The 24153-nt window shown below is 55.5% G+C and overlaps 2 protein-coding genes across 35 annotated transcripts in view; both read right to left on the bottom strand.

Annotated features, from left to right (window-relative positions):
* Positions 1-822: 822 nt before the first annotated feature.
* SLC2A8 (solute carrier family 2 member 8) lies at positions 823-9728 on the bottom strand. 5 transcript variants are annotated; one of them, XM_084996291.1, is made up of 10 exons: positions 9595-9728; positions 9338-9500; positions 8885-9091; positions 6644-7254; positions 5283-6308; positions 4432-4575; positions 4230-4338; positions 3745-3918; positions 3203-3348; positions 823-1440 (listed from the first exon to the last, which is right to left on the bottom strand). In XM_084996291.1, exons 5-10 carry the CDS (start codon positions 5424-5426, stop codon positions 1303-1305), a joined length of 855 nt encoding a protein of 284 aa, XP_084852417.1. In that variant the 5' UTR covers positions 5427-6308; positions 6644-7254; positions 8885-9091; positions 9338-9500; positions 9595-9728; the 3' UTR covers positions 823-1302. The 5 variants fall into 5 exon arrangements, with proteins under 5 accessions (XP_084852417.1, XP_003480656.1, XP_084852424.1 ...); XM_003480608.5 differs by having other exon boundaries at positions 5283-5482; positions 7155-7254; XM_084996298.1 differs by lacking the exon at positions 6644-7254 and having other exon boundaries at positions 7916-9091.
* Positions 9729-12829: 3101 nt separating this feature from the next.
* The window catches only part of GARNL3 (GTPase activating Rap/RanGAP domain like 3), a 147651-nt gene continuing 136327 nt past the window's right edge, over positions 12830-24153 (bottom strand). For 15 of the 30 annotated variants that reach the window (XM_084995476.1, XM_021069215.2, XM_084995527.1 and 12 more), the window contains 7 exons: positions 22910-22976; positions 20471-20578; positions 18952-19070; positions 17446-17584; positions 15945-16160; positions 15231-15357; positions 12830-13296 (listed from right to left, as the gene is read on the bottom strand). In XM_084995476.1, coding sequence (XP_084851602.1) covers positions 13119-13296; positions 15231-15357; positions 15945-16160; positions 17446-17584; positions 18952-19070; positions 20471-20578; positions 22910-22976 — 954 coding nt within the window. In that variant the 3' untranslated portion in view covers positions 12830-13118. Of the gene's footprint in view, positions 13297-15230; positions 15358-15944; positions 16161-17445; positions 17585-17729; positions 18046-18951; positions 19071-20470; positions 20579-22909; positions 22977-24153 lie in introns of those variants that run through there. The other 15 variants (XR_014826924.1, XR_014826944.1, XR_014826926.1 and 12 more) reach the window with 4 other exon arrangements.

The raw sequence follows: 24153 nt of genomic DNA, 5'->3' as shown, positions 1-24153 counted from the left end.
TTGAACCTGCATCCTCATGGACACTAGTCAGATTTGTTTCTGCTGCGCCACGACAGGATCTAATATTTTTTTATATGGCATATTATATATTTAATATGCCAAGGCAGGCACATGCTGGGGCTGCACAATCCAAGAAATAGATCAGATTACCGATGGGAACTATGGAGTCCCACTTCCCTGCTGTGTTGCTGGAAAATGTGTATGTTGGGGGGAGGGATCTTTTAAGACAGAAACCAAATCCTCACGAGAGGTTCCATCTAGAAAGGTGCAGGTGTGCATATTTTATGATTTATCTAAATAAAAGAGTTAAGGGAGTTCCCTGGTGGCCTAGCAGTTAAGGATCCAGTGTTGTCACTGCTGTGGCGTAGCCTGGGAACTTCTGCAGGCTGCGGGAGTGGCCGAACATAAATAAATAAGTATTTGCAAAGTGCTTACGACAGTGCCTAGCGGAGGGTTAACTACTATAAAAATACGTTAAATAAACCTGCATTTTCTGATTTTCCTACAACGAACATGTATTATTTACACAGGAGATAATAGAAGTAATTTGTAAAAGACTTCTGGCTCCATTGAGGTGAATATAAAGAGAGGCTTCTTTTTTGCGGGAGGTATTAAAGATTTGATGACTCATGACTCAGGGGACTCAACCTGAAGACGCCGGCAGTGACCTCCACGTGCCAAAGGCCAGCCTGGCTGATGAAAGAAAGCAGACCCGCAGAAGTTCTCGGCAGGGCCCAGTCCATGCCGTATGTTTTGGTTTTCTGGGAGGGACAGGACAGGGCCCTTCTTGACTGTGGCCCCCACAAAGAGGCCATGACCTGGTTCTCTAAGGCAAATCTTTATTTGGCAAAGTTCCTTCCTGAGAACTCAGCCACGTGAGAGGAGAAACCGTGGGCCGTTACCCAGCCTCCCAAAGCATTTTCTCCAGAAAACCAGGAACCAAGAGTTCCCCTTTTCCATTGTCACTTTTGTGTCACGATGGAGCCAGCGCATGGGGGGCTGACCACAGGGCGGCAAAGCACCTCCGAGATGTCCCCTCCTCCCGAGTCACAGAGCAGCAGCGGGAACTGGACGCCAGGGCTGGAAGCCTCGTCCCCGTGCTTCCCTGGGCTGTGGAGATGGGGGCAGGAAGGAGGGACCCCAGAGGCCAAGGCTCCAAGGGGCTGCAGTCCTGGCTCCCTGCAGACGGGCAGGCATTCCAGGCTCCAGCTGAGGCTCAGTTCGGAGTCACAGGCAAGCTCTATCCCCTCCGCCCAAAGCCAAGTCCAGCTAAGAGGGGTGGCCACTCTCGGGGAGAGGCTGTCATCGCCCCTCAAAATGGGCTGTGATCTGCTCCAGAGTCTTCCCTTTGGTTTCAGGGACACAGGCCAGAGTGAAAAGGACACTGAAGATGCAGAAGGCGGAGGCGAGCCAGAAGGCACCGTAGGGCCTGAGCACCTCCTGCAAAGAGTGGGGAGAGGCCGAGTGTGCATGTGGCAGGTCAGGGGCCCTCACGGATCAGGAGCCGAGGCGCTAGTCAGGGCCTGCCCCGCCCAGGCTGGGGACAGTGCAGGAGGGTCTGGCACAGGCATCCAGGAGCTTGGGCTGAGCACTGCAAAGCCTAGATGGCTGTGTGGCCGGGGTCACTGAGGCTCACTGTGACAAAGTGACTGCCCCCCAGTCAGAGAGAGACTCAGGGCCTTACTCCAGGGCCTGCAAGAGCTTCCCTTTACACTCAGCTCCAGCCCTGCCCTGCCCTCTATGGTCCTGCCCCATCAGGGGTCTCTTCTTGGTGCCGGAGGAAATGGGTGAGCTGTCGGCAGCTGGAAATGGGGCCACGTGAGCACATGGGGACACTCGGGGCCACAGCATGGAGGGGAGCATGAGCGGGCCCTTGGGTCAGAGCCTGTCCGCCCTCCCAGCCCTGCCCCAGTGACCTCCCAGCTGCTGAAACCAAAGGCTGCTCGTTTCTCAGCTCCTCCTCCTCTGGGACCTGATGACCCCGCCTTTCCTCCTTGAAGCCCTTCTCCTGGCCTCTCAGACACTGTACGCCTCCAGGTCCCCCTCCTTTACTCTCACTCCCACCCAAGCTCCTAGCCAGTAATTTGATCCAGCGGCCTCTGCTCTGGTCTTCCTTTTTTTTTTTTTTTTTTTTTTTTTAGGGCCACACCCATGGCATATGGAAGCTCCCAGGCTAGGGGTCAAGTCGGAGCTGCAGCCGCCAACCTACACTACAGCCACAGCAACATGGGATCCGAGCCGCTTCTGCAACCTAGACCACAAAACGCGGCAATGCTGGACCCTTAACCTCCTGAGTGAGGCCAGGGATCGAACCTGCGTCCTCATGAATACTAGTTGGGTTTCGTTACTGCTGAGCCATGACAGGACCTCCTGCTCTGGTCTTCCTGACGTGCTCCCCGGGGCAGCCCTGCCTGAGGGGACCTGGGCCCTGCAGAGTCCGGGGCAGCCCCAGCACCCACGCCTCTCATCACCTGCCTGCCCAGCCCGGCCCCTGGCGGTTCATCCTCCCTCCACCGTCCACTGTCACACCGGCCCCTGCCATAACGGGGACCCTGGCCCCCTCATTCGCTGCTGCTCTGGCACCTTGAACAGGCCTGGATGTGGAACGTGCCAGGAGACCTGGGGGGGGGGGTGAGTGGCTAAAAGAAAGGCTTGACTGTCTGCCCCGAACTGTCCCTCTGGTTGGAGGGGAGGCCCCGAGGCGGGACCATGTCTGCGTCGGCCCATCCACAAGAAGGTGGCAAAACGTTGGAACTGACCTCTGCTCCCATCAACCCTAAGAGGAACGTTACTGTCATTCTCCTCCATTTTCAGCCAAGGAAACTGGTTCAGAGAAGGTGAGCAGCGCACTCAAGGTCACACAGCAGGGAAGTGGCCAAGCCGGGGTGGGAGCCCAGGCCTGGCAACCCCAAAGCCTGAGTTCTCGCACAGCTCTGCTTCCCCACCCGTGTCCCCAGTGTCCAGTGGGGGAGGTCAGCCGGCTGTCCTTCCACCTAGACAGCCTGGAGGCTCCTGAGCGGTCACAGCCTGGTTTCTCGCCTGCCCACCCCACACCCTGACCAAGAGGGCAGGTGTCGCAGGCTGCTGGGGCCTCGGCCTGCATGCAAGGCCACGGACCCCAAGTCTCCTGCAACAAGAGCAATTCTAAAAAGCGCTTCTCTGCTGGCTTTGTGACGGGGAGGCCACCAGGGCCTGCACTCACCATGAGGCTGCTGAACTCCTTTGTCACCAGAAAGGCCATGAGCCAGTTGGTGAGGACACAGACGCCGGTGGCCACGCCCTTGACGTGCAGAGGGAAGATCTCAGACATGAGGAGCCAGGGGATGGGCCCCCAGCCCAGGGCGAAGCCTGTGGGAGCAAGGCAGGCATCAGGGCCCAGGGGCTGGAGCCCCGGCTGAGGTCTGGGCGAGCTGCCAGGTCCTGGGTTCAGGGGCCTGGAATCCGGGCTGGGCGCCCCCCAGCTCAGCGTCTTCCCGCCACGGGGTCACAGACCATTCCCCTTACTTCGTATGCATCAGCCCTTTGCTCTATAGAATGGGACAAAGATGGGCCCTGCTTGGAGGGTTGTGGTCCGGGGTGAGTGAACAGAGCAGAGAAGGGCATAGCTTGGTGCCTGGCACCTGGTTAGAGGTACAGATGCAGATGTGAGCCAGGTAAGCCTGGACGCGCTGGAAGCCGCAGGAACTTGGCAGCGACAGGGCAGCCCCATCAAGCCCCACTCAGCCTCCCCACGGGCCTCCTCACCAGCGATGAAGAGGCACACGCTGCCCACCGCCAGCCAGGCCAGCCCCACGCTGGCATCGGTGGGCTCCACGGAGACGGGTGCCAAGAGGTGCACGTGCGAGGAGTTGCTGGGGCCATCCTGGGTCAGCTTGAAGTAGGTGCCAAAGGCGCTGGTACTGAACACCATGACCACACCTGCAGGGGGAGGAGTGGCTGCAGCCCGAGCATTCGGCACTTGGGGTGGGAGTCCCAGGGTGGCATGGCTGTGGCACCGTGGCCTGGGCGTCTCTGAGAGGGGCGGTGGGCAGAGCCTGACCGGGCAGCGCTCATGCCAGGCCGGCCCTGCCAGCCCCACCTCAAACCTCAGCAAACTCCTGGCCCGAGGAAGCAGGACCAGCCACAGCGGGAAGACCCACGTCCCCAGCCGCACCGAGTGCTCGGCCGGGGCCTCGCCTCAAGTCTTAGCCTTGTCCTCGGGGACACTCAGCCCGTGTCCTCAGCCTCACCTGACAGGGTCAGGAGCACCCTCCGCCCAGCTCTGTCCATGACGAGGGCCGCCACGGCCGTGAATAGCACCTGGATGACACCCACGATGACCGAGGCCAGGCTGCTCTCCTGGGGACACGGGCCAAGGGTGTTAAGACGAAGACCCCGGGACTAGGCCCCACCCACCCACAGGACGTCCAGGCGGGGCAGGGGCCTCTTTACCTTGAACTTGGCCTCCTCAAAGATGGTCTCTGCATAGAACATGACGGCGTTGATGCCCGACAGCTGCTGGAAGATCATCAGTGAGACGCCGATGACGAAGGGCTTGTAGACGCCAGGACGCCGCAGCTGGGCCAGGCGGAAGCCCTGCTCGGGGGGAACGGGGCTTCAGAGCTGCTCTCTACGCTCTCCCGAGGGGCGCCCGCCTCTGCGCCCACCGCCCTAAGGCCTGGGGGAGCGAGGGCACCTCTGCTTCTAGCCCCCGCTGGGCCTCGGGTCCACAGGCAGCACCCCGCGTCACTTTAGCCACCGGTTTGTAAGGTGACAAGATGCTCCCCTCCTCAGGTCCCTTCCCGATTTGCTGGGAGGATGGACAGAGCCTGGGGTTCCAGAATCCCACCAGCCTTGGGTCTGGGCCTGAGCCTGGGCCGAGTGCCTCCCTGGCTCCAGAGATCCCTGCCACCACCAGGCACCTGCTACGACTCCCACTTCACAGATGCAGAAACAAAGGCTTGAAGATGGCAAGGCCACACAGCAGGTAAGGGGCAGAGACTGGCTCTTCTCCCCACCCTACAGCTCTCTGTGTAAAAACTCCAAGTCCCCAAGTCTGCGCCCGCATTTCCCCGTCTTTCTCTTTCTGGGACAGGAAGATCCAGGCTCAGGCATCCCGGTCATGTCCAAGGCGGGGGCCCAGCCAGGCAGCGGGGCTGGAGCAGGCCTTTGCTCGCCGGACAGAGGGCCACGTCCCCAATCCCACCTGCCACCTTGGCCACAGGCTGTGCTGACCTCTCCTGGCCGCACAGGGGTGAGTCCTCATTGTCCCCTCCCCTCAGCTCTGGCTCCCAGTCCCTCACCTGGTGCTCAGCCCCAACTGGGGGCTCTTCCCAGCGCTGCTCGGAGCCCCACAGGAACTGCATGGCGGCCATGGCTTCCTGGTGCTTGTGCTGGGTCAGCAAGAAGCGCGGGGTCTCAGGCATGCAGCCCATGAGCAGCAGCATGAAGGTGGGGGGCACGCTGCCCAGCACGGCCAGCCAGCGCCACTCGAGGACCCAGCCTGGTAGTGGTGGGGGGGCGGGGGGGTTCGATCAGACATCAGGGCCGGGGTGAGCCAGCCTGGACCTTCTGGGGAGCACCTGCCCCCTCGCCACCCCTAGTGGCTCAGCATCAAGCTGGGGCCCTCACTTCCCCTGCGTGACTACCCTTGGGTTTGTTATTGATACCGTCGTCGTTGTTGTTAGGTGCAGAGCCGGTGGGGGGCTGTCAGTGAGTACTGATGTAGCCACTACACAAGGAATGGGGTGCTGGCTCGGTACTGATGTGGTATGTGGCACCACCCATCTGAAAGGAGGCGGTGGGGGGCTACCTACGTGCGGTCCTCCGGCCCGCAGACTCTCTGCAAGGCAAGACTGGCTCCTTCCGAGAGGAAGGGGGACAGAGGTGGGGAGACTTTTCATTGCAAACCAGTCAACCCAAACTCACAGAAATTCATCAATGAAAGTGAGATGATGATGACCTGGAGGCAATTCTGTGGGTGTGACCACGCCCACGTGTCTGTCCAGAACATCAGTGTCAGTACGTGGCAGGGGCTTTGCCCTGCGGCTGGCCTAGCAAGGCAGCTCGACGGCTGGCAGGACTCTGGATTGGAGTCAGGATGGTTAAGTGGTTGAAAAATGAAAGACCAGGAGTTCCCGTTGTGGCGCAGTGGTTAATGAATCCGACTAGGAACCATGAGGTTGCGGGTTCGATCCCTGGCCTCGCTCAGTGGGTTGAGGATCTGGTGTTGCCGTGAGCTGTGGTGTGGGTTGCAGATGTGGCTCGGATCCCGTGTTGCTGTGGCTGTGGCGTAGGCCAGTGGCTACAGCTCTGATTGGACCCCTAGCCTGGGAACCTCCATATGCTACGGGGAGCGACCCTAGAAAAGGCAAAAAGACAGAAAAAAAAAAAAAAAGAAAGGCCATGGACCTGAATGTTGTCCACTCTGAAGAAGCAGAGGGCACGTGCCCCAGCCCCTGCCATGGCCCACCAGGCCCTCGAATCCCCAGCCCCGCCACGGTTCTCAGGCTGTCCCTTGACAGTGCTCACCTGGGGCCTACTGCCAGGCACTGTTCGCAGTGTCACTTAATCCCTTGGCAGCCTGGGTAGGGAATTTGAGGTTCCCAGGAGCTGTGTGACTAGGCCAAGGTCACGCAGAGTGTAAGTGGCAGATTCCCCTAACCTGGGATGTGGGATGTGAAGTCTGCCCTCTTTCTACCCTCGTTCTGGTGAAAGCATGTGTGCCTCTGGAAGCTTCCTCATGCTGGCCCCAGCTCTGACCCACGGGTGCCCAGGAACTTGCCTCCTTCAGGCTGCAAATCCAGTACTGACTGGGAGGGAGACACGCTTAGGCCCTCCGAGCTCTTAGGATATGATCTGGGGGTGCCCCACCCACCCCTGGAATCTTAAGTTTGTCCCTGCACGTGAGGTGGTACCGACCTCATCACTCAGCACCCCCCTCCCCCGGAATGGGCTTCTGCTCTGGGAAGATGAGGTCGTCACCTTCAGCTCGCCCCAGACCTTAGTCCTAAGACCCACACAACCCAGGCTCTTAGGGAGACGGTCTGGGGACCTGGCATCCAGGGCAGTGGCCATGTGACCTTGGGCAAGTCCCTTGACTTCTCTGAACTTGGTCATGGTCATGGTCGTGCAGCCAATAACAGGCATCTATAGGGATAACCCGAAAACTGTACCCGCCAGGTAGGCTAGGAGGATGCCTGTGACGACCATCAGCTGCACACAGGAGCCCAGCAGGCCCCGCACTTCGGGGTAGGCAATTTCCGAGATATAGACCTGTTGGGAATTAAGATGAGACATTACTTGGGGCCCAAGGGTTATTAAAACTGAAAAGCCTCAGCCATTCAGAGCTGAGGAGAGCCGTCCCCATGCCTCCCTGCCTCCCAAGGGATCTGCAGCAGGCGATGAAAAGGTATACACGAGGCTGCTGGAGGCTGCTGTGTGTAAGGGTGGAGGTGGCAGCACAGGGCTTCTCAAACTTTCATGGAGTTGTATGCCTGCCCTTAACAAAAGGCAGATTCTGATGCAGCTGGTGTGCAGGGGAGCCCAGGAGTCTGCCTTTCTAACTAGCTCCAGGTGACACCCAGTGACTGCCACGACTTCCTCTGGGCTCAGGAGCCAGAAAGCCCTTGCCCACACTTCTAGGTTATTCCATTCTTTATGCCCATGACTAGGACAGGTGTGTTTTTGCCCAGTAAAAAGCAAAACAACAACAGCAACAACAACAAAAATGTAAATGGAGTTCCCGTCGTGGCTCAGTGGTTAATGGATCCGACTAGGAACCATGAGGTTGCGGGTTTGATCCCTGGCCTTGCTCAGTGGGTTAAGGATCCAGCGTTGCCATGAGCTGTGGTGTAGGTTGCAGACTCGGCTTGGATCCTGCACTGCTGTGGCTGTGATGTAGGCTGGTGGCTACAGCTCTGATTAGACCCCTAGCCTGGGAACCTCCATATGCCATGGGAAGCGGCCCTAGAAAGGGCAAAAAGACAAAAAACAAGCAAATAGACAAACCAAAAACCAAAAAACAAACAAACAAAACAAATGTAAAATCCAACCTAGCTGCTCCCTGTTGCCCAGCAAATGCAGGTGAAATGAGTGGAGGATGCAAAGGGCTGGACTCTGAGCTACTGCTTTCAATCTTGACCAGGTTAGGGTGGGTGGTTGATCATCCAAGCCCACAACCAGCAGGTCACCCAGCAATCCCATTCTCCAGGGTCCAAGTCCTTCCACAGGCCATGCCAGGGCCAGGGCTGTGTGTGCAGGGTCTCACTGAATCCTCACAAGCACAGCACGAGGTAATGCCACATTCCCATTCTACAGGTGTAGAGAGGTGTTATGCCCTGGTAAGTGGCACACCAAGATTTCACCCAGACGTGCACAGCTCCAAAGGCAGCCTGGGCAGTGCTGGGTCAGGAGGTGGTGTGAGAGAAGCAGGGGAAGTGGCTGGAGGACCAGATGGTGAGCAGTGAAGGGGAGCAGCAGGTCCCAGCAGCCTTTGTCCCTGGGGACAAACCAGAACAGGATTTTCCTGCTGAACTGCAGTCAGCGGGTCGGCGTGACACTGAGGGATGAATCTAAGCCATACTGTGAGACTTATGTGACCATCCACAGATGCCGCCTTATTTGTAAAGCAAAAGAGAGGCCCGGTTAAGTGGCACGGTTCTGGGTTCGAGTAATAGCTTCACTGCTGACTAGCTGTGCCTAAATAAAGGCCTTCATGTTTCTTAAGCTCACTTCATTTGCAAAGGAAGACAGTAACTGCAGCTCTTTCCAAGGCCCGTTGGGTTGTAAGGAGGGAAGGGGCAAGGTGCCAGGCACCTAGGAGGCGGCAGCTCCGGGAGAACCAGGCCCCCGGGTCTGCTTCTTCTCCTGGAGCCCAGGGGTCCAGGCTGGGACACACACTCACCGGAGCCACTAGTGAGGCAACGCCGCAGGCCAGGCCGGTGAGGAGGCGGCCTCCGAGCAGCATCCACACGTTCTGAGCCGCGGTGATGATGGCAAAGCCGGCCACGAAGGGCACGGTGCAGAGCAGGAGGCTCAGCTTGCGCCCGGCACGATCCACGAGCCAGCCGCCCAGCACGCCCCCCACAGCGGCGCCCAAGGTCACGATGGCCTGCGGGCGGGGGCGACCACCGGCTCAGGAGCGGGCACCGAGGGCCGCGGCCCAACCTCGCCTTCCACCCCACCCTCAGCGGCCTCGAAGGAAGGGGATGGGCGGTCCCTGGCAGCGGAGCCGGGATGTGCTGGGCAGAAGATGCCAGTAGCCGCCAAAGCCAGACAGGGGGAAGGTCCGGCTCCCGTTTTCTCGGTGGGCGGAGGAGGGTCCCGGGAGGGCTGGGGAGTGAACCCAAAGCCTCACCCCGAACCAGGAGGTGGCGTCGTTGTCGAGGCGTGGGGCTGGGGGCGCGGCCCGCCGCAGGCTCGGGATAGCTGGGGAGCTGTAGCCGAGAACGAAGCCGAAGCTGAGCGGGCCCAGGGCAGCGGCGAAGGCGGCAAGGAAGACGCGGCGGCTGCGAGGAGCGCTGCGGGGACAGGGAGGTGGTTGAGCGACCGGTCCTCGGCGCAGAGGAAGGGGCGAAGCCGCGCTCCCGGGCCCGGCTCCCCCAGCCCGCTCACCTCTCGCCCAGCGGCCGCAAGAGCGGCTGGGAGTCCTCTGGGAACTCAGGCGTCATGTCCGCAACCAACGCTTACCAGGTCCGCTCAGACGCCTGAACTGCCGCGGAATCCGCGAGTGCTGCCGGCACCGGCCTGTCTGGCCAGAGGCAGCCAATGGACAGTCGGGGGAGGCCCTGGGGCGGGGTCCGAGCGGCCGCAGATGTGGAGGCAGCCAATGGGAACGCAAGGCGGGGTTCGCGTCTTCTCTAGAAGCCGCCCCTCAAGTCAAAGCAGACCAATGGAAGCAAAGAACCGGTAGGTGACGCACACTGGAGCCGCCCCTAGGACAGAGTTATCCAATGTATAGGTGGGGCGGGGTTTGTGTTAGGGCCGGAGCACATAACCATCCAATAGGAGTGTGATGCGAGCCTGGAGGTGGGGTCATATAAGTTGCTCCAAACGGAACAGGCCAATGAGGATGGAAGGAGGGGAGTACACTGGCGCCTGGCGCCGCCTCTCAATCTAGCTTCAACCAATGAGGCTAGGAGCCGGACGAAGGCGGAGCACGTGGGATGTCCCCAGCACTTCCCGCCCCTACCTTGGGCCGCTGCAACTGTCCTCGGGTCAGGTCTGCGGTTCCTGCTCGGCGTTAACCGCTTTACTGGGGCCTGGCACTCCCCACTGAGAGCCACAGGGTGGAAGATCTCCTAACAAGCGACCTGGGCAGCCATCCTCTCGGATGCCGACCCTGGTCCGGCCCTCCAGCTCCGTTGCTGGGCTGGAGGCTTGACCTTGGGAGCCGCAGCCCACTTCAGTGCTCCTCACGACTCTGGGTTCCCAAGGGGCTCACGGCTACGGAGCCGACGACGACCAGGACTTTCAGGGTGCGGAGGACCTGTGTTGGGCGGAGTCCCCCATGCCATATAGGTGTGACTGATCTGGGCTTAAATGGTGAGCTCCACGCTCCCTGTTAAATTTCTCTCCACAGGTAGTCCTGATTGGAATCATGTCAATACCTTCCAACGTTAAGTCCGCTGTTAATAGCCAACCTCTCTACCTGTGTACACCCACATCACTGCTGGAGGTGAGGATGATGAAGTCAGGGCTCTGTAGAATCTTGCCATTTGTGTGCAACACTCTCAGGGTGCAGGCAGCTGTGGTGGAATGCTGTGTAATTCTGGCAAGAACCAGGGCTAAGAAAGCAAGAGGCTTAGCTTCTATTCCCTCTCTGGGCTTCTGTTTCCTCACCTCTAAGTGGAGATGACAGTATCTATCTTGCAGGAGGGTTTTGAGTAGGAGCAATGTAAGAAGACCAAGCACATGCAAGGTGCTCGAACGCTAGCTGGTGTCATTAGATGGTTGTTTGACCTGCAGTCACCTGATTGTACTATCTCTCAAGACTTAGGCAACCTCGCCTCTGTGTTTCCTCAGCATCCTGTGCTCCAGTCATAAATTCTTATCATAGCACTTATCACTGCTTGCGATCTCCTGTTTAGTTCTCTCCCTCCCCTACTCCCAGACAGTGGGAACTTGGTGTTTGCAGAGGGGATGGATGCCTCAGACTTCAATGGCAAACTGCTGCAATTAGATGGTTTACTCTGCAATTCAGCCTGTGGGGTACGCAGAGAGGTTTCTCTAGACAGGGTGATTCAGTGAGCCCAGCTACAGCCAGCCCGCCCGCTGAGCCACAGACCCCTGCAAATCTGCTCCTGCCCTCTGGCTGGTCATCGCCTTCCCCATGAGTGTGCAGTGTTCACTTGGCCTTCGTAGAAGCAGACAGTGCTGCTAGAACTGCCTCCTGCTCCTTTTTGTAAGTGACGCTCTGATGCATGCAGTCAGTCTTTTTGGAAGAATGGTCTAAACAGCCCTTGGTTTTTCTACTCCAGGCTGAGAAGCAAGAAACTTCAGGGCGGGGGGGAGGGGGGAGAGACAACAGGAAAAACACATACAAGCTCATGAAGCTTACAAATTATTTTAACATAAAAAAACACCAGCCGGCTCCAACTGACACAGGGTGGACAGGGGAGAGAGCACAGCTCTGGAGTCAGAGAACTCAGGTTCAAATCACTGCCTTTTTCTGAGCCTCAGTTTCCTTATTTGAAAAATAAGAATAATAAAACCTGATTCACAAAACTCGGGGGGAGGTCAAGATAGAGTATGTAGTTGATCTTGTGTTTCCAGCCTCCATGTGAAAGGGGCGTAACATGGGAGAAGGGGAACGCTGAGCGCTGCAAAGATGATGAGGACACTCCTTCTGTCACGGACACCCCAACTGGGCACCCCAGAAAGCACTGTCTTTAATCCTCTCCCTGCTTGCCTTCTGCTGAAGGGGACCAGACAGTCTTCACCTTGGATCCATCAGGTTGGACCATTTGGGCAAGAGGCAGAGACGGGAGCTCTCCCCACAGGGTGCGAGGCCCTCAAGGAGGTAGGATCCAGACTTCCGTGAGGTCTGTCTGTCAAGATCCAGGCCACAGCAAGCACAGGCCTCTGCACTTACAGGAAAGACCTGCAGAAGGGACTCCTCCGAGCCTCTTTAACAGGGGAAACAATGTCGGCTTCTTTTGATGAGTAATTTGGGCAAGACAAGCTATAATAAAATGGAATCGGTAGACCAGTGCCAGAGGTAAGGTATCTTCTTTGCACATTCAAACTGTTACAGTGTCAGTGAAATGAGGTTTTCCTCCTTTGATCGCCCCTGGCTAGAGGCTGACACGTCACTGTTTCACTCGTATCTGGCCAAACGCACATTTTCTTCATACTCTGAGGCGGGAGCAACGGAAGGTAGAAACATGATAAGAGGAAGGAACGTCACTTGGTTCATATGAACGAGCGAAGCAGACAGGAACAAGGAGAGGGAACTTGAGAATGATGACTTCGAGGACAAAGAGTAACTGTTTCTTGGTTATATGATTTCACAGGAACAATAAAATCAAAAAAATAATCTTAAGACGCTTAACAGGCTCCTACAACTTATTATTTTTCACAAGACACAAGGAGAAAGAAGCAGGAGCTTCTAAGATCTAAAAATTCGTCTTTTCTCAAAAGTCTCTAGGTAGGAACGCAGCTGGTTCCAAGCACAGTGAACGGAAACAGCAACAGGGGCCAAAGATGCGGAAAGAAAACTTATCTGTAATAAATTTTAAAGGCAATGGCTTTTCTTTATAAAATCAATCTTATGTGACAAATCAAAACTATAATGAAAAAATAATTTTTCCATCCACGTATATAAAATATAAGAGAAGGTTGCCGTACATAAGAATGAACATTTTTGATTTATTCAAAGTTTCAATCTAAAACCTCAATGAAATCTACCACCTTTATTACAAGGGGACTGATGATTCCTGAACAGAATGAAACGAAGGTCAGAAAGATGGCACCGGACATGGGAGAGTGACCCAAACTGGCCGAGTGTGCGGAGGGTTTGGTCCAATAGATCACAGACAGGCTAAAAGCCACGTTTTGTTGAGAAATGATGTCGGAACTGGTTAAAGAGTATAAACCTCCATAAGAAAATGAGCGATGGCAACCTCGACAGAGACGGTTTACTTCAAGTCGATAATGTCTTCGTCCGAGGAAGCGGTGAGCTGAAAGGGGCTCCTGGCCCAGACTGGGCTGCCCGCTCGCTCTGCCACAGGGTCCTGGTCAGAGCGCGGCGGCTGGTAACGCCCCTCGGCACTGGGTTCACAAGTGGAAGGACTTTCCAAGGAGCCCGATGTGATCCTAGGAGAGAAGAGTCATTGTGAACGGATCCTGGGGGCCCCGCTAAGCTGGCTGTTCCGTTTCCTGCTCCTCCAAACTCAGGAGCCTGTCTCCCCAATCCCCCGCCATTATGGGGGGAGGCGAGGAAGGGCAGGGGTCACCCCCTCCCCAACAGAGTGGGGTTCAGCAGGGAGACAGCCCTACCTCATGGGTTGTGGTGGAGTTTTTTTTTTTTTGTCTTTTTAGTTCCATGATGGGAACTCTCGTTTTTGTGGGTTTTAAAAGCCAGTGATGGAGTTCCCATCGTGGCTCAGTGGTCACAAACCCAACTAGTATCCATGAGGACTTGGGTTCAATCCCTGGCCTCGCTCAGTGGCTTAAGGATCCGCTGTAGACATGAGCTGTGGTGTAGGTTGCAGATGCAGCTCGGATCCCATGTTGCTGTGGCTGTGGTGTAGACCAGCAGCTGCAGCTCTGATTCCACCCCTAGCCTAGGAACTTCCATATGCCTCAGGTGCAGCCTTTAAAAGCAAAAAAAAAAAAAAAAAAAAAAAAAAAAAAGCTAGGGCTGACACATAAGTGTTTGAGGCAAATCCAGAAAATGTCACTCTGTCTAAACCCCTCCCCTGGCTCCACATGGCCGGAGGACAATGCTGAAACTTTGGCCTGAGTACAGGCCCAGAGGCCACTAGACCGGCCCAACTGACCCCTCCAGCCTCCTCCCAGCCCACCTGCATGCTCTCTTTTTTTCTCCTGCTTACAGGACACTCACTCTCTTGAAACCTGCAGTACCAATTCAGGGACGTCATTCATTCAACAAGTAGCCGGGTAGCCTACAAAACCCCCCAGCCCAGCCTCCGGCCGCTCTTGACTTTGCACCCTTCTTTGTGCTCAAGCTGATCTACTCTTCTTTCTCTTACTCTCTCTCCTCAGAGGCTTTGCCCCTGCTGTTCCCAGCTCAGAGGGGCTGTTCCCCCAGCTCCTTCGCATTCGAAGCTCAGCTCAGGGCCGCTTCCTCCAAGAAGCCTTCCTTGACCCCCACCTCCACCTCAGGGGACTCTCCACCACCCCCTCCACCCCATCACTTAGCTTCTTTTCAATTTCCTTGCCGCGCTTGTCATTAATGGAAACGACCGAGTTTGCTTAACTGTTCACAGGTTGCTTCTCTGTTTCTCTGCACTAGAAGGTCAAGTCCATGAGGGCGGGGGCCTTTTAGTGGGGGCTCAAAAACATGTGTCGGGTGACAGCGCGAGTGAGTCAAGCGATCGAGCTAATGCCTGCTTGATCTATGAGACTTGGCTCAGCCTTCCCTGAGGTTTGAGGGCCCCCTGCCCCCGGGGTGGCCTGAATGGCACCCCTCTTTCTTCGGCATCGCCTGCCAGCTTGGAACGGTGTAATTCCTAGTATGTCCTTGCTGGCCTCCCCTGCCGCCTGTGAAGCCCTTGAAGTTGAGCTGCACAGCCCAGCTCAGTGTCCGCTGCGCGGAGACCGTGTGTGGAATGAAGGAAGAGGGCCTGGCCTCAGGGGCGGGATGCTGCTGGAGGGACAGAGAGATGCTTAGAGGACAAGCCAGTGGGATTCGACAAACATTCACGGACCTGTGAGCCTGAGCTGCCATCAGGAAGGCGGTGCCCGTTCCTAGACCCACCAGAAGGACAGGAAAGAGTCTATTTCCTGTCGCTCCTACTGAGCACTTTTGCTTCAAAAAACCTCTGTCAATCTGGTGAGTGGAAAAACGTCTCCTATTTTAATGTGCATTTGCTGGATTGCTGTGCGGGCCCCTCCCCAGCAGGCTGTGTGCTCCCTGGGGATCCTCAGCTGGACCCTGGCCCTCTGCTGTGGCTGGCCGAAGGGGCCAGCCCATGGCATCACTAGTCAGCAGGAAGGGCCCTGCGGCTGTCCTGTGACTTGAGGGGCCCCCCGCCCTGAGCAGGGGCTGTTTGTTCCCTCTTTACCTGTCGCTGCTTGTCGACCTCACTGTCCCTGGCTTAGGGCCTCCTTGGTTTTCTTCCAAGCGCTTCCGGGCTTTTGCCTTGGGCCTTGGTGCTCCTTCTGACCTGGGTCCACTTTCATCGGAGAGGCCTGGTTGCAGGGGAGAATCACAGGTCCGAGGGTCACTCCCACAGTGCTCCAGAGAGACAGAAAATGCTCTTTTTCTCTCTCAGTTGGGTACCGGTACATTATTGGGATCAAGCCAAGAAGAACGATGATAACGTCTACATTTTTTGGATTGTTGTTATTTTTTTAGTGCTACACCTGCGGCATATGGAAAGTTCCCAGGCTAGGGGTCAAGTTGGAGCTGTAGCTGCTGACCTCTACCATAGCCACAGCAGATCTGTGACCTACACCACAGCTCACGGCAACGCCAGATCCTTAACCCACTGAGCGAGGCCAGGGATTGAACCCATGTCCTCATGGATACTAGTCAGATTCGTTACCACTGAGCCGTGACAGGAACTCCCAGAGTCTATATTTTAAAATAATTGCTTTTCTTGTCGTATTGGTAGAGGGTTTTTCTTTGTTTTCATTAGAGTGAATATGTGCCCTGATAAAAGGGCCAGTTTCTTTTTTAACTCTTTGCTTTTGAGGATCATAAAATTGAACATCCACAGATAAAACCAGCAGGTGTCTTTATAAACAGTGGAGATACGAGAATCAAGGGCCGTTACCCAGCAGCTCCCTGCGGGTCCTGCTGGCTATTTCTTTGATCTCCATGCGGGACAGGGACAAGGAGTGAGTGACAGGAATGGCTGCGATGCCGATGCCGATGGAGGTGGGCGGGGTGATGACCTTGGAGACCAAGGGCGACTTCAGAGGCCGCTCGATGCTTCTGCCCACAAGGTTTCTGAGTGGAATCTTGTACAGATTTTTGGACTGAATTTCACCTGAAATAAGAGTTTGAAAAGAATATCAGGACTTGGAGAAAAGTGCATATTATTTGTGAGAGGATAACTTCTGGCTCCTCCGCGTGATGAGCAATGAAGGACGATCTCGTGTCGCAGGCTGACCTCCCAGGTCTTGTGAGGGCAATAAAGTGACGGCACCCGACCACTCTGCTTTCTGAGGCCATCGTGTTCGTGGGAAGGTGGAATAAAATGGGAATAAAAGGCGCCCAGGGCTGGTTACGCGTGCACAGGAGGCCGGAGTTGACAAGAAAAGCAGGGCTGTCCTGCTGGGGGACGGGGGCTCATACAGATGACTCATGAGGTGAGAAGGTAGGAAAAGGGTGAGGCAGCGACCCCAGCGAAGGCCTGCAGGGCTCGAGGGCAAAGCCAGACAGAGCGAAAGCTGGGTGTGCAGAGTAATGCGGGTTTCATGGCGATATCCTTTTAGCTCAAAAATCCTGCCCTATCGTTAACATCCCTTGCTGGGTGGGGCAAGCTGGAATCTCTCTGGCCCTCAACCCCCGTTTCCCCATTGAAACAACTGTCTTCATAATGGGTGTGTTTAGGGGGTTCTCACAAGGTTTGAGAATGCAACCAGACTGCGATTTTTTTTTTTTTTTTATGGTCTTTTTAGGGCCTCACCTGAGGCATATGGAAGTTCCTGGCTAGGCGTGGAATAGCAGCTACAGCTGCCGGTCTATACCACAGCCACAGCAACTGGGGATCCGAGCCGCGTCTGCAACCTACATCACAGCTCAGGGCAACGCCGGATCCTTAAGCCACTGAGTGAGGCCAGGGCTTGAACCCCCATTCTCATGGATGCCAGTCGGATTTGTTACCGCTGGGCCACGATGGGAACTCCAGACTGCAATTTTTTTTTAATGGCTTCAAATAGTAAGTCCCTTAGGCAGCGGTCACATGTCAGTATTGGACCACGAACAGGAGAAATGAGAATGGATCAAAAATATCAGGGAGTTCCCGTCGTGGCGCAGTGGTTAACAAATCCGACGAGGAACCATGAGGTTGCGGGTTCGGTCCCTGCCCTTGCTCAGTGGGTTCAGGATCCGGCGTTGCCGTGAGCTGTGGTGTAGATTGCAGACGTGGCTCGGATCCTGTGTTGCTGTGGCTCTGGCGTAGGCCAGTGGCTACAGCTCCGATTAGACCCCTAGCCTGGGAACCTCCATATGCCGCGGGAGCGGCCCAAGAAATAGCAACAACAACAACAACAAAAAGACAAAAGACAAAAAAAAAAAAAATATCATAAGACAGTAAAACTGGACTTCACCTTCCCCCAGGGAAGAAGGAAACACTGGAGCATCTCGGCCTGGGGGTGTCTGAGGAGAATTGTGGGCACTGGCCCCCTTGGAGCTGCCTCCAGACGAGACCTCATTCACAGATGCGGTCGCAGTGAAGTATATATCCGACTAGAGAGAAAGAGAAGGCGTTACTGAGCCACTGGCGCTCGAGGCCCTGCACCCACCGGCCCTCCTGTCGTCACCGCAGAGCCCCACCCGCCCCCGTGCTCGGTAGCTGCATCTCGGGGCCTGTGGCACAGCGTTGCGTGCTCACTCTCCCCACTTCTTATCTGTGGTTGCTACACAGTGGAAAGGAGGCGATTTCCCACACACCTTCTGCGAACACAGACACACACACTTCCCGAACAGGGATCTCAGGCACCTGGGGGTTAGAACTGGAGAGGGTTTGGGATTCAGTCGGGTCCATTTCTCAGGTGGGGAAACGCGTCCTCATGCAGGCTTCTGCAGACACTCAAGCACACCCATGATGCTGGCTTTGGGGTAACGGCAGTGATGTGTGGGCGTGTGTGCAGGGGGGGCAGCTCCTACTCGGTCAGGAGGTACTGAGTTTCAGGGATTTTGCAACCTGGCTGCTAAGCACAGTCATTATTAAACTCAAATTATATTAAAAACAAAGTATTAAATACCAAAGTTCAACCGTTCCTAATATTTTACTGCACTGACTGTCATCTATGCTCTTGAGGCAATTTGCATGAACAGTGTTGGGGTGGGGGGCGGGGGGCGCCCTGTGATAGCAGCTCCCGGGTGTCACTTCCTAACTCCGTTCCGTGTTCACGCGGGCAGCTTGGGTCAATCGCGGTGGGACTATTTTCCCCACCATTTGGTTTAATGACTATGATTTCTAGGAGGGTGACAAATAGTTTAAGGGATCACCTATCAGATTTAGTGACAACAAACTTGGAAGAAGAATGAATGGATTGAGATATAAGTCCAACTGTAAAATCGTAGTTGAACTGCAGCCAGAGCGTGAGGAAGGAGTCCACCAAAAATGAACAAAAACATTTTGTGAGAGCCAACTGGCTGAATGGACTTTACAAGTATTATGCATTTTATTATTATTTATAAACTGTAAGCTATTTACAATTATTTGTAAATCGTAAGCTATTGATGTTTCATATCAGGAAAATTTATCATTAACTAATGTCCACATACATGTATGTACGGACACATCCACACCCGTTTTCCAGAGGGTTGGTGGTTAAACACTTACCAGCATCCCACTGGCACTGTTAGTGAGGTCCCTGCTCTCCCAGAACTGTCAGTACAGTGGGGACAGTATGCAGTCGCCCGGGGGGCCCAGGAGACCACACAGGAAAACCCAACCCACGCGTCTGTGGTCAGCTTTCTCATCTCCAGGTGGCGTGTCCCCCCCACCCCACCACGATGACGTGGTGTTGTCATCATGCGCTGAAACCTCATGGCGCTGGGGGCACCCAAAGCCCCTCAGCCAGGAACAAAACCCCAGTTCTACTCACCCTGGAGGCCACGAGCTGCAGCTGAGGCACGACGGCTGTGTGGACCAGGTTCCCGTTCACCACCAGGCGGATCTCCATGGAGTCGGTGGTGAAGGCCAGCAGGTACGGGAAGGCGCAGACTGCAAGGCAACCAGCGTCAGCGCCCAGCCCGGGCTGCGTGCGGAGCTGCGGGGACCCTCTCACGCCCCCTCGCTTCTCCAGCAACTCCCATCTCTCCTGTTCCTCTGGCTGCTTCTCTTCTTCCTTCACGGCTGCATGCTTCCCAGTTCTGGGGGCGCCTCTCTTAGTCACCAAGCTGCTGCTCAGTGAGGTGTCTGGGCTCCTCCCACTGGTATCCGGACCCCATCTTCCGGGGGCGCACTGCCCACCCAGGTCCTGGAGGTCCTCCCCCCACCCCCACCGCGCCACGGTCCACACCGCGGCTGGTCACCGCGCCCTCTCCTTCCCCAGCCTCCTGCCTGGGCACCTGCCTTTGCTCCTCCTCCACTCCGTCTCCAAGCCGCCCTCCCCTGCGCTCCTCCTGTGTGTCTGGGCAGGGCTGCCTCCTGTTCCTCACTGTCCCTCTCAGCATCCCTGGGCTTCGGTGGGTTTGCTGAGTTATTGGTTAAAGGTTGGCCCCTCTTCTTGAGATGGTTTTGGTGACTTTCAGGTACCATAGCTGCCCAGGTGCCCTGTGAGCCCACCTTTGTCTTCCTCACTGGCCACTTGGCACGCTCCTTGGCAAACGCATCACTCTCCTGCCTTCACCCCGACTCTTCCTGCCACCTGCACGCCTCTCGCCTGGATCTCTCACGTGGGCCTCAAGCGCTGGGGCTCAGACCTGAGCCATTTCCAGCCCACCCCCCCACACCCCCCGCAAATACACTAATGAATCTGCATCAAAACCAGACTGGTCCTCCCAGTATCTAGATGGTTCCTCTGCTCTCCTCTCAAAACCCTACACGTTTACCTGTCAACAAATGTTTTACTTTGAGGAAAAAAGTACTGACATTCTTGGCTCTGATCTGACTCTCGTCGGGCAGATGCCCAGCTGTGGCTCTTGAACCACAGAAACGAGGCTCCACCGCTCACGTCCTGACATTTCAGTGGTCAGCCAAGTACCCAAGTTTCTGTGCCTCCAGCCTCCCCAGCTTCAAAAGATATGAGAAAGATGCTGAATGCGTTGCGCTTCTCCCCCAAGTCAGTCAGAGTTTCGCAGCTGGAGGTCTTGCTCTCGAAAAGGAAATCAAGACCCAGAAACGAAAGGGCACCAGAAGATTCCCAAGCACTGGAAACATATCTAATTGCTCCCAAATGGTTACAGGCTCAGGCCCTGAGAGACCTGGCAGGAGCAGTGGAGGCCAACAGTCCCCAAAGCGGAACAAGATGAAAACAATTAAAGAAGACGACTCTGAATAGTCATGGGACTCACATAATTCATGGCCATTTAGCAGTAAGCTGGTGAGTCTGCTTATGCAGGATGGGAGAATTCAAATGTCTCTGTCTGGGGGGAAAAAATGATGATAAAGGGTCTTCTTACCAATCGCACAGGGAGCCTGGTTCCAACAGAACTGGAAATCTGACGCAGAGGGTTGAACCAAAAAAGAGCCACCATTAAACGGGCAAACCTTTTTATAGATGCAACTGTCTGCAATGAAACAACAGCGACTCATTTTTGTTAAACACGCAGGTAGCTGTCAGGAGACCATTGAGAAACAGACAACAAGAAAAGCATCCTATCTGCTCGTTCTTTACGAAAGCCGGTGCGAAGGCTGCCAGGACGAGGTTCTCGGGGGTGGGGTGCAGTCAAGGGCAGAGCACTATTGCTGCTGCCAGTCGTCACGGCTGCCATTTCTGGAGGATTTACTGTGGGTCAGGCACCGAGCTTTACAACATTCTCCTGTTTAATCTACGTAACCTTACGGAGCAGATGCTATTATTATGCTCATTTTACAGATGAGCACATTGAGGCAGGAGCAGTGAGGGAGCTTGTCCGCAGTCTCAGGAGTCCTACCCGGCGGGGGGCACAAGTTGGCTTGACTGCAGAGAGGAAGGGGCACTTGAGGGCAGCCCTCCCACGGGGTGGGGGGGGCACGCTCTGAGCCTCACTCGGCAGCACGTGTGTGACGGGAGCTGTTCAACCCTGCCCCCCACCATTTTGTTATGAAAACGTGAAGCCACATGCCTGAATCACCTTGGTAAACCTGAGCCAGCATGAGATTAAGGCCTGGTTAGTTCAATTACACTGTTCCTGGCCTGCTCTGAGCTCCAAACACAAGTCCAGGCGGTTTAGACCCTTCTGGAGTAAGAAAGTTCACATGGAAACAAAGGCCCCTTTTACTCCCGAAGCCCATCAGGTTTTAGCCGTATAGTCTTATTTTACATTATTTTAAAAAACAGCTTTACTGGCGTTTCCGTCGTGGTGCAGCGGAAACAAATCCAACTAGGAACCATGGGGTTGCGGGTTCGATCCCTGGCCTCGCTCAGTGGGTTAAGGATCCGGCATTGCCGTTAGCTGTGGTGTAGGTCGCAGACAAAGCTCAGATCCCGAGTTGCTGTGGCTGTGGCTGTGGCCGGTGGCTATAGCTCCGATTAGATCCCTAGCCTGGGAACCTTCATATGCCGTGGAGCGGCCCTAGAAAAGACCGGAAAAAAAAAAAATTACCCTGTGTGATATAACTAGCATCACTGCTCTCAATCAATCCACATCTAGGCTGAGAAAAATGTGTTATTGTTTCAGTTAGACTGGGTAGCCTTATCCAGGAAAATACCTTACTACCACTGCCTTTAGCTTTAAAAAAATCCTTTTTTTTTTTTTGTCTTTTTGCCATTTCTTGGGCTGCTCCCGCGGCATATGGAGGTTCCCAGGCTAGGGGTTGAATCGGAGTGTAGCCACTGGCCTACGTCAGAGCCACAGCAACACAGGATCCGAGCCACGTCTGCAACCTACACCACAGCTCACGGCAACGCCGGATCGTTAACCCGCTGAGCAAGGGCAGGGACCAAACCCGAAACCTCATGGTTCCTAGTCGGATTCGTTAACCACTGCGCCATGACGGGAACTCCTAGCTTTAAAAAGATCCTTTTTGTTGTAGTATCAGATTAGCTTTTATCATATTAGCGGCATATGGAGGTTCCCAGGCTAGGGATCCAATCGGAGCTATAGCCGTTGGCCCGCACCACAGCCACAGCAATGCAGGACCTGAGCTTCGTCTGTGACCTACACCACAGCTCACGGCAACGCCAGATCCTTAACCCACTGAGCGAGGCCAGGGATCAAACCCACATCCTCATGGATGCTAGTCTGGTTCCCTAACCAATGAGCCACATCGGGAACTCCTCATATTAGCTTTTGAAATGCCGGAAGTCCTTAAAGACTCCATTTGATAGCTTTGGTCTGCGTGACACCCACTCTGCCACCTGATGCAAACTAAGGCAGCTGAGGCCAGGTATGCCAGGTTGAGGCGGATTTCATTAACACCTGAGAAATGGCAAAAGGTGGAAGAGAAGCCGTCGTTAAACTTTTGGGCACTGGACTCAGGAGGGCCCCAAACGTGAATGCAGGTTCTGCTGCTTGTCGCTGCACAGTCTTGAGAAAGGCAGTTCCCCGCTCCAGGCCTCAGGAGCCTTATCTCCAGATGACAGAGAGTAACGGACACTGAGGAGTCCCTGGAACAGCGACGGGGCAGACGGAGCCCAGGTCCCTGGTCGGAAGCCACTGCCATCACTCCCATGTCCTGGGACACCCCCTGGTGGGCGGCGCCTGCACGGCACCTCCCCGGGATCTCTGGCCCCCTGGGAGATCTAGGCAGGACCGAAATTTTAGATGCTCTCTGGGGTGCAGTTAAGGTCAGACGTCATGTAAATCTGAAGCCAAGTCCCTTTAAATTGTCCAGAACAACAACAACAACAAGACCCAGCCAAACAAAAGCCAGTCGATTCAGGCACACAGAGATACAAAAGCACATCATTTACTTACAGTTGTAACACAGGAGCAGACCGGCTTCTCCGTCTTCGTACACATCAATAGCTGCAACGAAATGAACCTGCAATGATAATGGGCAACGGTAGTGGGCAGGCTGGACACTGGCACTATGAAAAGACGTTCTCAAGTTAGGGCTTTCCGTAACCTTGGGCACCAGGGGTCATTCCCACCTCACCAGCTCCCACACTGCCACATGGGCAGTCGCGATGGCAGCGCACCGGACTTCCTCAGGTCTTTTCTTAGCCTTTGGGATGCTCCCCAGGCGGACAGCTCCACCGGCTCTACTGAACTGCCTCCTATGTGTATGGTGTGCTCCAGGCCACAGGGCTTTTCACGTGGGTTACTTGTTTCACTTGCATGCCAACCCCAGAAAGCAGGTGGCATTGCTCCCACTTTACAGATGAGGGACGTGAGGCTCAGAGGGCTGGAGTCGCTCTGTCCCTCGGCTAGTAAGTGCCCCCGCCAAGATCCCAGCCGGCTCTCTGCTTCTTTTCCTTCCTCAACACCCCCGGACTTCAGCCAAGCTTCCCCAGGGCCCCGGATGTGGTCTTGGAACCCCAAGATGAGGAGGCCTGCACGTCTACCCTTCCTCCCGCACTTCCAGGGAGGCAGCATGACGCGGCGCGGAGGGTGTCAGAAGCCCTCGCTGTGGCCTGGGGGAGCCTTCTTCCCGGGCGTCTGTTTCTGCGTTTGAGAAGACGGTCCTTAATCTGATGGTGTCCTTGGAACCTCTTGAGGTGGAAGACTCCCGCCCTCGAAAAATCTGCTTTTCCACTGCCTCAGAGTCTCCTCAGCCCTTGCAGTCCGGCCTCCCTTGCCGTCAGGGACACTGCCCTCTCTGAACTCCGAGAAGACGCCCTTCTCCCCAGACAGCTCACCCCTCCGTCCCGTTCTCTGCAGCCTTGGACCTGGGACACGGGACACGAGCGTCTCCCTCCTGCTCTCTTTCCCACTGCAGGTAATTCTCTCATTTAGCAAGATCGCCACCTTTATGGCTTAGATTTTTACTCTGCTCTATTTTTTTTTTTTTGTCTTTTTTTTGCCATTTCTTGGGCCACTCCCACAGCATATGGAGGTTCCCAGGCTAGGGGTCTAATCAGAGCTATAGCTGCCGGCCTACACCAGAGCCACAGCAACGTGGGATCCGAGCCTCGTCTGCGACCTACACCACAGTTCACGGCAACGCCGGATCCTTAACCCACTGAGCGAAGTCAGGGATCAAACCCGCAACCTCATTG

Source organism: Sus scrofa, chromosome 1, assembly GCF_054392235.1.
Source record: "Sus scrofa isolate SSC_HxYL_T2T_F1_AM1 chromosome 1, Sscrofa_HxYL_maternal_Yorkshire_Landrace_v2.0, whole genome shotgun sequence".
NCBI classification, from domain to species: domain Eukaryota; kingdom Metazoa; phylum Chordata; class Mammalia; order Artiodactyla; family Suidae; genus Sus; species Sus scrofa.
Note: the sequence above shows the minus strand (reverse complement) of the source record. Positions and strands in the feature narration are given on the sequence as shown.